The sequence below is a fragment of the Malaya genurostris genome, chromosome 3 (assembly GCF_030247185.1).
Source record: "Malaya genurostris strain Urasoe2022 chromosome 3, Malgen_1.1, whole genome shotgun sequence".
NCBI classification, from domain to species: Eukaryota; Metazoa; Arthropoda; class Insecta; order Diptera; family Culicidae; genus Malaya; species Malaya genurostris.
Genome location: NC_080572.1, coordinates 192,774,913 through 192,787,160, shown reverse-complemented (window position 1 = coordinate 192,787,160; position 12,248 = coordinate 192,774,913). Strand labels below are relative to the sequence as shown.

The window sequence follows — 12,248 nt, the reverse complement described above, 5'->3', positions numbered from 1 at the left end:
TTATGAACCCGTACAAATCTGTATTACATTTAGGAAATCTGTATAAAATCTGTACTCAGATTTAAATCTACGCAGAAACCTATACAATACAGATAAATCTGTATAAATGACATCTCTGGTCTGCATTTTGTTTTTAGAAGGGCTAATGCCTAAATAAAAACAACCTTTTTTGTTTTGTTGTTAAGTTTACCAACTTAACTCTACAGTAAAATTTTAAAGTTAAAACGAAAGGTAACGAAAACGACCCAAAATTTTTTTAACGTCGAAATTATTCAAAACTGGTTCTAGAGAGCCCTTACCCTAGTATTATTTAAAAATTAATTAAAGGAACGTCATTTTCTTATTTTTGAAAATTTGTTCTTTTTTTATCACAGTGTGTGTTTTTTTTAACAGTGCTCCATTGATTTTCTTCAACTTTTTCTTGGACACCATTTTGGTACAACTTACAGTTTCCGAGTTACCACGATTTAAAATCAGTCTTGAGTGAATTGGTCTCTACATCAGTGCAAAATAAATGCTATGTCATACTGAAAACGTGTGCAAAGTAGGATGTGAGGATGTGAATTTTGATGACTTTTGGAACTGCTCTAAATTAATAAAAAGGTTGAACTTTTCTCATGTCGGTAGGCCTCTTAATGGTATCATTGAAGGTTTAGGAATAAAAGTAGACTAAAATAAAGTCCAAGAATTAGGATTTGGATATCTAATAAGAATAGGATAGTGTCGTAAGTGTTCGTCCAATTTGTCATTTCCAGAAAATAGGCGGACTGATATTGAATTGTTGGCTTTTCCGGACATGATCCATAATATGCAAGTAGTTTAAAGAATGAGGTTATATTTGGTTACATCTTATAATACCCTAGTTGTTAACATGTGTTATTTATAACTATATTAGGTACTAATTTACGAGTGATGGTTTACCATATGTAGTTACAATAGTTAATAACAGTGCCATAAACAAGATCATAGTTGAATTTGAAATATATTACAGTTATTAAGTTAATATTAAGTTGCGTTAGAAAGCGAACGTCTTGATTTTTTGTGTTACTATTAAACTAAACAAGAAAGTGCTATAATTCGTGTTATTCTTAGCAACCCAATCCGAATATGGAAAATTAGTGATTGATAATTAAAACCTAGTCAAGTTAAAACATGAAGTCGTTAATCATAATTAAATCAATCATATAAAATAAACTACAATTTATAAATGCGCTCAATCTCTAGACAATAAGCCACTCGAGCTAGTTGATGTAATCGTAACAAACAATAAACACTACCAACACCTGAAAGCAGAATGCATTTCGGTTTCCAGAAATACAACTGTCATCACAAACTCACAACAGTTTTTGCCCAATTTCAAACGGGCACATGCTGAAATCAGTTTTACGAATGATTCAACATCTACATTGCAGCTATCGCACAGAATAACCGCAACAAGATCGTAGCTGAAATCTGCTCTCCTAAAACCTGTACATCAACGGGCAACCAACAGAACAGGTAACACATTTATCTCGAATCGAACCGACGACCCATTTAACAGTTTTCAAACATTCTTTCGGTTTTTGTTTTGATCGCCAACTAAAAACACGCCATGCTAATCTGCAGAGGCAATGTTTCCGGCTTGGCTGAAGCCAAAGATGAACCTGCTTTCGAGCGAGGAATGTGATTCTCTCATTCGTGCGGACGAAACTCGCCGTAGAACGGGCGGGAGCAAAACAAGTTATGCAATAATCGATGCTACGATCTCTAGCAGAGCAGAATTTTTCTCATTATTATCACTACCGTAGTATCGTGAATGTTGTTTTCCTTTGCTTTCCTTTCCTTTCCTTTCCCTATCCGACAGCGATATATCCAGCGAGCAGAGCAGCACCGCTACTGGTAATAATGCTACAAACCGGCAACCGTGGGCCTTAAATAAATACGTGTTCATGTCGGAAGCATGCATTCCACTGCTAACTGCGCAGCGTTCGGATGGAACTAGTTAAGAAAAGCGAACTCCATTCGCAAGAACTTACCTGGGACCGTTTCTTCGTTGAACGTAATCTGCACGGTGTGAACACCCGACTCGTGCGGTGTAAAACTGGCGATGAAGCGCTGATTACCCAAAGCCCGGACGGCTGAAGTGACGCGACCTCCGTTGACCAAAATTTCCAAATTTCCCGAGCCCGCCTGGGAGCCATCAACTGAAATTTAAAATCGATCATTAACAAAATTTTCCTTCGAATTTCATTGCCCAAAACTCACTTTCAAATTCCACCGGACGCCCAAGAACCCCATCGGGAATATCCTGGACGTGAATCGCCCTCGCACCGGTTACGTCTCGTCCTATTGGCTCAAAGCCACTATTCAGGGTGGTGTACTTTTCATATCGTTCATTGGATTCGGTTTTGTAATTTTTCAAGTATCCTCCCGAACGATACAAACCTTCGTCGTCGATCACTTTTCGATCGTTTCGAACGTGTCCATCGTTCAGGGAGAACTTGTTGAACTGCGTATTTTTCTCCGTTTGATGATCGACGGCTCGATCGTACGTCAAATCCGTGTTCAGTTGCTTCTCGGTCAAGTTGGCCAACGATTCCAGGGAGTTGTGCGAGAACATATGCTTCGTTTTGTTGATCACATCCCGGCTGTCCCGACGGGACGGACCATTGTTCGATGTAACCTTAATGTTCGAAGAGTACTCACCGCCAGTCGCTGTCGGTGAGGATTTATAAATCTCGACCGGGGGACTATCGCGAACGACATCTCGGGTGATTGTGCTCTTATAAGACGATTCGCGTTCGGTAACTTTGTAGGTTTCATTTTTTTCATGCATGTTGATTGGACTGGAGATACGGTGCTCCACGGGTGAGGGAATGTAGCGCGTGCTGGATGTGTAAAACTTGGGACTAGCGGTGGCATTTCTTGAGTTGGACTCGTAAATCGTGGACGAAACGGTTTGCGGACTTTTCAGTCCAGGACTAGCACGGATCAAGCTTGGACTTTCGGAATCACGATGCTGACGAACGGTTTTGGTAACGTGATTCTCGGTGCGAACCGTTTTGACGTAATTATACCCATCGTCTACGGTCGGAACCTTTGAATCATTCGTCAGCATTTCCGTGCTTTTTCGGAATGCGTGATCATTGTTGGATGAAACATTTTTGAACTCGGACTTGTAACTGCTGTTGTGAATCTCCCTGGGAGACGGAGTCTCCCGCATCGGTGAAGTCAGCCGTGTGGCGTATGTTTCCTTGCTCGTCTGCACAGTCTGCGGCGAGTAAATGTCCCGTCTGACGGATTCATTCTTTCTGTTTATAGATGACGTATTAAAATGAAAAGACGGACTTTCCGAACGCATTCTGCTGTCATGAAGTGGGCTGCTTCTTGTCTTTCCCGAGCGGCCCTTGCTTCCAACTCTCATTATGTAAGGCGATCCTTTGACATCGTATCCATTGAAATAAATATACACCCGATGTTTCCCGTTTTGCCTCGGCATAAATGTCACCTGGTACTTGTTCTCCTGTAGCTTCTCCACCGAACAAACGAGCGATCGTTTCTCGTGCACGATGTCCACGTGCAGTTCACCGCTGACACCAACTCCCCGGGCATCCACTTCGAACGAGTGCGCCCGCAATGGCATGGCACCGTCGAGTCCGTGCACCGAAACCCCGCACGGATCAAACACCGAGCAATTGAAAGGACCGCCCTGGATGTGGCGTCCCTGGTACGTTATGGCAATCTCCCAGACGCCAGCTTCGTCCGGTTTGAATATGGCACTGTGTCCGTGGTCAATCTGTGGAATGGTGGAAAATAGAGCATCAGTTCGAGTTCGTAGAATGGTGAACATCTCTTTGAAATGATCAAGAATCGATAGAAACTAACGGACTCCATATTTAGTTCTAAGATTTTATTTTGATAATGGTTTCGCACAACATTTCATAATTTTTGTTACATCACTTGATTGCTACAATTCAACTTTCGTGCAACTAGTCAGTGATGGATTCACGGCACGGGGGGCCCGATTTAGGGGGTGGCAAATTTTTCAGAATGTCAAAATTTTAAGCCTGAAAAAATGTTTCGACAATACATCTTGAAGATAGGTTCTGTTCTTTTCATGAGTTCACTAACAATTTTCTATGAAAAACCTGAAGATTGAGTCTGACGTGTCACAGTGGCAGTGCTGTAAAACTTCATTCAATTCAATTGAAATCGAACGTGTTCACACACTGACGAGTACTCTACTGCAGTAAACTTCACATTCTAGCACACACCCTTCGCAGTCGTTCCGAATGGGCATCATTCCGTCCTTCATTCGTGTCTCTTCCTACCGAAGCTCAGTTTAACCGCCATCAGTTTATCTCTTGAAGTAACAAAATATCTCTTACAATTCAATGAGAGGGACCGGCCTTCAAGTGAGGTTCATATAAACATTCGAATTGGTTTAAGATAATAGATGAAAGGTAAACTAGTCAATTACAAAATAATCTTAAATTAATTGTTCCCTCTTTCATTTTTCATGTTTAATGGTTCGAAACACATCTCAATACATTTCAAACAGTGAAAATTATCGATTTTAACTTGCTGGTGATAAGGAATGTATCGAAAATAAGCTATCCACATACATTTGTGTTGTACGCATGTATTTGTGATGGTTTTTATGATCAAATCACAGCATGCTGTGAGTTTGGCTGTCAGCTTTCGTTTGTTCACTTGTTTGTGCGGTTGAAATTCTGCGTTTTCAAAATGTCGCGTATTGAAAAGGAAGTGAAAATTAAGGTTCTGGACACATGGATAAGCGAGAAGGGTATTACTATGCGAAAATTGACGAAGCGGTTTGGAATTCATCATGCCAGTGTTATAATCATCATTAATAAGTTTTGGGAATACTATTATTTGGATGAGCTACCAGGAAGAGGCAAAAAACCCGGTTCTTCCAACCCGAAACTGGACCAGAAAGTGGTATCTCTAATCATGAAGAACAAATCAATGTCAATACGTGATTTGGCCAAAAAAGCAAGAACGAGTGTCGGAATGATTCAGCGTATCAAGAGGCGATATCACCTGAAGACCTACAAGAAGCAGAAAATCTCGAAACAAAGTGTAGAACAGAAGAAGCGAGCAGCAAGAAGGGCCCGGAAATTGCATTCGCGTCTTTTGCAGTGTCCGGATACATGCGTTTTGATGGACTTATGTAAAGGAGGACTCAAAAACCCTTCCAGGTCCACAATATTTTACTGTCGTTGTTGGGGAGGATGTGAGCGATGCGGACAGGTCGATTCAAGTGGAGACATTCGGTCGAAAGGTATGGCAAGCAATATGTTCCTGTGGTTTGAAGTCAACCATTTTTTACACTACCGGAACTATAAATGCAGAAATCTATCGATCTGAGTGTCTCCAGAAGAGATTGCTGCCTTTATATAAGAAGCATAGAAGCATAGTACATACTGTTTCGGCCAGATTTAGCATCGACTCATTATGCCAAAACCACTCTTAATTGGCTTGCGGAAAAGGGTATAAATTTCGTTGAAAAATATACTAATCCACCAAATTGCCCTCAGCTTCGACCCAAAAGGGGTCTACAAGAAGACTGGTATGGCAGCTGGGAACATGCAAGATTTCAAAAAAAAAATGGGCTCAAGCGTCCAAAAAATGCGATACAATACTTGTCCGGAATTTGATAAAGAGCGTTCGATCAAAAGTTCGAAAATTCGTGAAGGAATAACTTAAATTTCATCTGGTTTTCATTATGCTCAAGTTTAACCTCGGACAATAGAGGATCAATTTTTAGTTTGAATAAAAAATCGTTTCTTATCATAATTTGAAATAAAAATTTGTGGATAGCTTATTTTCGATACACTCCTTAGTTGAAAACACAAATAAGAATCGCCACCCTATATTTATCATTATGGTCGGAGAGAGTTTTGTGTTATCGAGTTGATTGATTATATCGTTTAATGTTATCAAGTTGATGTTTATGCCTATTCATTCGCACATGCTCACTACCCCCAGTGAAGACAATGAAACAGCTAGACTACTTGCAACTACAAACTGAGCAAGCAAAACTTCAAGTGATTAGGTACGGTTATTCAATTGACGACGGATTCTGGGAGCTTCGGCAAAAAGGTAAGATGAATTAGAAAGGATGTGCTGACCGTGAACGGCCATGAGTTTCATTTTCATAAAAAAAAATATTCGATTGAAATAAATTACCGCAAAGGTCACAGGTGTATGAAAGAATTCGTAGAAAAGTTTCAAAACAAAGTAATTATCCACTTGTAGATGCTTGAAGTGTACAATTGGTAGGGTTTGAAAGTGCTTATCTCAAGCTTATCTAAAATTTTGTATTTTTTTTGACAAATTCATTGAAAAAGATACTAATAAATTAAAAACTCGTGCAACTGAGTTATTAAGTGTTGTGAATAGAAAAAGGCATTAGGGGGTAAAAGTATTCATTTACATTATCAACTCAAAGTTCTATACAAGAAACATGCAATATATTGCGTTCTCGGAATCTTTGCGATGTTTATCCAAATGTAGATATTTCTCTACGAATTTTCAGTGCATTCCTGCTACGTACTGTCTAGGAGAAAGATCTTTCTCTACCTTGAAAAAGGCAAAAACGTATTAATGCGCAAGACATGGGCCAATACAGACCTAATGATTTAGCACTACGGTCTATTGGATCTCGCGGCGCATCAAACAAACTGGGTCTGGGGCGACAGCAAGCCTTAATCCGCCACTGACTAACGCCAGGGTTTCAACGGAAGAATATATTAAGAATTATTCTTTGCGAAAAATTGCTACTTTTTTGATGCGAATCTGCCAAATGGGTTTCGCTTTAAATACTGCACCACTTTGCTTTACAGACAAAAAGAGATACTGCCACACGGTGCAGTTCACTATAATACTAACAGTGACAATTCAATAGAAGAAACTATTGAATAGTTCCTTATATTGTTTTTGAATTCATAAGCATCTGCTGCGAAAATGTAATTGTTGATTTACTTATGATTATCTAACACTTCTGAACGTTTAATCATGAATTGTTGTTTATATGTTCGACGGCATGAAGAAAGAGTGATGCTGTTATCGGGACTAGTGGTTATTTGGAAAATGGTTATTTGGCATAATGGTCATGCTTCCTTCACACTTCCGAATATCAGTTAATTGATCGGTTGTCTGAATTGTGCAAGCATTCCTCTTCTTCACTATGTAGAATTTGAAACGATGCACCTACACTAAAATACGAATAAGTTTCATCAAACATTTTGACACCGAATTAAATATTATGAAGTATTTTTTCTAGTTCTTTACAATATAAAAAATTAGAGGGTTGTATACAAGACACGACCGACCACGATTACATTAAAAATGAAATAATGCTAAGGTACCCATAATAAATACAAAAATAAAGATGATGATGGATGCACTAAAAGTCACAAATTACAAACAACTTATTTGTACTATGTTCCGAATCTTTTGAAGCGTTTTATTCCTGGTAAGACAACAGCTTGTTCAAATCGATACTGCATAACGATTTGTATTGCATTATTTTTACTACACTTAGTCTGGATCCCTTCTATAAGATTCTTGGAAGCAAGAATCGACCTAAATATTATACTTGATACGACTAAATCAATTTTTAACTATTCAATTAGGTCACACGATTATTGTTTGGTTTAATAATAGGGCCTGAGAGATTATGCTGAGAGATAGTTCTTTGTATTTAGCCACATTTAATGAGAAATAATTATCTATGATTATCATCATAACACAACTTTTTACTGAATTTTTTTGAGCGCCACCGTGTTGTTCGTATGTAAATAGAGATTTCAGTATGCACACTACACGTTGACAAATTAAAACATTTTTAGACTTTTTCGAATCAAGTTAAATGAGGAAAATTTATCAATAAATCACAGAGATACAAGCGCTTCTAATTAGGTTCGAAAAATCTATTGCCGATAATTCTAAGTTGGCCTGCTAGTTACCGGAGAATCAAGATAAGCCATGGGTAAACTAAAGCAGAAATGTATTCGGGCATATATTTATAGATTCCCTGTTGTGCTATAGTTCATACTGCGCAAATCGGACGAGAGTTTGACATCATTCACTGAGACTGTCATTGGCTCGTGAAAACATAGGTCAATTCAAACCAATCTTTCAATAGTATGCAATTGAAATGCTTAAATCACATTACCGCATAAGTTTAAGTTAATTGTTTTCGAATCGATTGGTAGTTAAATTATATAAATTCATCAACAAATGACTGAATTCTAAGCGTTCAAAATTATGATAGAAAAGGGTTACGCGGTTATTTTGCATTTTTTTAAACTGACACCCAGCCTCGTACAGTGAGTTAGCAAAAGCGAAAATCCAACGAGCGAACGCATATACAATCTAGTCATTACCTCATTGGACGAGCTACTTGTTTCATTCGCAGTCAAGCATCAACTGAAATCAAGAAATGATTTGCAGCATATATTTATAGATTCCTCTTCGAACTACGCAGAATGATGCGGTGTTTTTATGCATGATGCAAAGCCTCCTATGCCGAACAAGAAAATGACGTCAATTTCCTCAGCTGGGATTGGTGAATGAAAACATTGTCAATTCTAACCATTTTTTCAATAGTATGCTATTGAAATACTGAAACGACGTTGCCATACATGTTTAAGTTAAAAGTTTCCGAAACAATTGGTTGTTAAACTATATCGATTCATCAACAAATGACTGAGTTATTAACGTTCAAAATTATGACAGTAAAAGGTTACGCGGCTATTTTTGAAACTTTTAATTGACACCCGGCCCCAACTTTCAATTGACACTCGGGCCCGTATAGTGAAGAGTAAGACATTTTTATTACCAAAGATTTACTAAAAACATGGGCTATTTCAAAAGAACCGGTAATAACGCTGATTCGGTTCTTCAATACTGATATATAAGATACTCAAGCGAAAACGGTGTTGCGCTGATAGCAGGAAATTTCACCAGCACATAATGCAAAAGCGACAATCCAGCGAGCGAACGCATATACAATCCAGTCATCAGCTCACTGTTTCATACACAGTCAAGCATCGACTAGGCAAAGAAATATTTTGCAGCATATATTTATAGATTTCTCTTCATACTACGCATAACGATGCGGTGTTTTTTATGCATGACGCAAAGCCTCCTATGCCGAACAAGAAGTTGACGTCATTTTCTACAACTGGGATTGGTGGATGAAAACATAGGTCGATTAAAACCATTTTTTCAATAGTATGCTATTGAAATACTGAAACGACGTCATCATACATGTTTAAGTTAAAAGTTTCCGAATCGATTGGTTGTTAAATTATAACAATCCATCAACAGATGACCGAGTTATTAACGTTCAAAATTATGACACAAAAAGGTTACGCGACTATTTTTGAAACTTTTAATTGACACCCGGCCCCATATAGTGAAGAGTAAGGCATTTTTAATGCCAATAATGGTGGTTCTGAAAAGAACCTTTTATGAAGGCGTTCATGTTGAATTCGAATTCCGATGGATGCCGCTGACTTCCGTCAACTATTTCCAACTGACCTGTTGTCAGTGCATGAGATACTGATATGGTTGGAGTAGGTATAGCGTTCACAACCGATTATAATCTTCCAATGAAAAAACGTGCTTAATTCACCTATCAGTGAGATGATACCTTTTTTTATCAATCCGCAGGTGTTTTTTTCATGAATATTCTTCGGTTTTCATGACATTATTTTAATGACCGCCGTTTTAAGCTGCAATTTGACATTTCAATCACTCATTACTCTATCTAACAAGGTTACAGTCGATTAAACTTTTCATGATATGTCGAAGTGAGTTCCACTTTAGAATTTACGGTAATTTAAGGTACTTCCAGAGCCGGTATTCAGGAACCAGCATAAACCAAACCGATTCGTATGGCCATAAGACGAATAAATTACAACAGTTTTGAGTCCAACTTTCAAGCTTTTCGGGATTATCATCTTCTATATCGGTTTGAATTTTAAAAATTCATCCTCCTGTAATTCCAGAATCGGAAGTCAGCATTGAATAAAATTAATTAATTTTGTGTGGGACTATAAGTTTATTTTAATTTGAATTTTTTTCTGAAATTCGATTTGGCTTTATTTGAGAAAACGATTGAGCTTTGAGAAACGATTCGATACTGGAGCCGGAATTCGAAAATCGCTGTAGCCGAAGTCAGACAAATTCACCTGATTAGTTTACATTTGTTTCAATATGTTTAAAAATCAGTATAGACATCTTTGAGAAATCGTAGTACGAGTTAAATTGTTGGGTGCCTTCCGAATCGAAAACTGAATATCACTAAAACTGAAATAAGTTTATTTGGTTGTCGACTATTCAAATCAGCAAATCTTAGATGATTCTTAGATTTCATTTGAATCTTAGATCGGTTCAGCCATCTACGAGGAAAATTAGGTACACAATTTTAATTTCGTTTCACATATCATCCTGTAGTTCCGGAACCAGAAGTCGGATCCAAACATAATTCAGGAACCTTGTTTAGGAGCATACGAATTTTCATATGAATCTGAGTTTGTAGAAAACGGTTGAGTCATCTTCGAAAATAAGGTAAAAAATTGAGTGAAATTATTTGTCACATACGCATTTGCTGATCTCGACGAACTGATTCAAATGGTATATGGGTGTTTTGTTCTTCCAGCATTTATTGCTGTAAGCAGTTTAAATCAATATAATTATGAAATTGTTCAGAATTCGGAAGTACTGCCATCTTTGCAATATGTCATATTCGAACGATTATGTTGCCAAAAACGAACCGTGCTAAAATTGGTCCGAGGCAAAATGTCATGAAAAATAATGCTGTTCATAGTCTTTTTGGTACTTAGAAACTATTGTATGTTACAGTATAAAAAATCGTGTTTTACGTTGCTCCCAAGCCTTTCTTTGCCATACAGCGCTCAGAACTTCTACTGCTGGAATATGGGGGAAAAGTCGCTTACACAAAAAATTCGATATCTCCGTTAAAAATGGACGGATTTTAACAACCTATGGCTTGTTGGATAGCTATTACCGTGCGGAATCTAAGTCTGAAAACATATTCTGTTTTCAAGGTCAATTGTGACAGATACTGTCAAAAAACTGAAAATTTTGACATAAAACTTCGTATAACTCAAAAAGTAAACATCCGATCTCAAAACCATTCAATAGCGTTCTGGGTGACGGGGAGACCTTTCATTTGCGACTAGTTTGATCAAAATCGGTCCAGCCATCTCTGAGATCTCGACCTCTTAGTTGACAACACACATACACACACACACACACACACACACACACACACACACAGACATTTGCTCAGTTCGTCGAGCTGAATCGATTGGTATATGACATTCGGCCCTCCGGGCCTCGGAAAATTTTTCGAAAGTTTGAGCGAATTCTATACCTATTTTTTATATATATAAAAAAAGGTAAAAAAAAACATTAGTTCGGTGGGTTGATCAATGATACAATAGGCCTATGATATGAAAAGTATGAAATATATCTGCGGCTTTCCATATTTACACGGATCCCGAAATTAACACGGTTTTTATTTACGCGGTTTTCGTAATTAACACGATTTCTGATGAGAGTTTAAAAAGTACACATGTCATTTGTTTTTTGAGAAAAATGTTAGAAAAGGGAACAGGTTGTCTGTAAGAAAACGATTATGAGAGCTAATTTAAAGTTTGAAAGTTAACTAAAATCATTCACTCAACAATTCACGAGATCATTGACTCTCGTTCTATAAAATGATTAATCAGTCTTCAGATTTTCAATCCCTGTCGTAACGTCTCTTCCGCTCAATTGTGGTGTATGATGTCAGCATCGCCATTGATATCATCGAGAATTTCTTGGCGCTGAATAAATAGTCGGATTCACTAATCTCTTCAACTCTTCATCATACCGAGCAGTACAGTATTTTATTCCCATTTGAATGATATAACTCTAGTAGTATTATGATTTACACCGATGACATGAGTTGCTTCAGCATGACACATAGTAATACCTTTTCTAATTTGATCCATATTCATCTCTATGAATTCTTCCCCTTTAATTCTGTCGCTGTGTGCATAGATCTTCATCCAATACACATGTCTTCCTACACAGTTTAGTTTAAAATGACTATTAAGATCGTTAGTGTTTACTCAAGCTTTAACATTTGAAGTGAAAGTGTTTATGGGTGGTATTATCAGCACTTCTTTAGTCGAACGTTCTAAATTGTACGTATGATCGTTCTT

General features: G+C 37.7%; 1 protein-coding gene across 5 annotated transcripts in view; it reads right to left on the bottom strand.

Annotated features, from left to right (window-relative positions):
- The window catches only part of LOC131436290 (filamin-B), a 148,484-nt gene that overhangs the window by 75,315 nt on the left and 60,921 nt on the right, over positions 1 to 12,248 (bottom strand). For all 5 annotated transcript variants that reach the window (XM_058604931.1, XM_058604935.1, XM_058604940.1 and 2 more), the window contains exons 6-7: positions 2,245 to 3,775; positions 2,016 to 2,183 (exon numbers count right to left, since the gene is read on the bottom strand). In XM_058604931.1, coding sequence (XP_058460914.1) covers positions 2,016 to 2,183; positions 2,245 to 3,775 — 1,699 coding nt within the window. The remainder of the gene's footprint in view (positions 1 to 2,015; positions 2,184 to 2,244; positions 3,776 to 12,248) is intronic.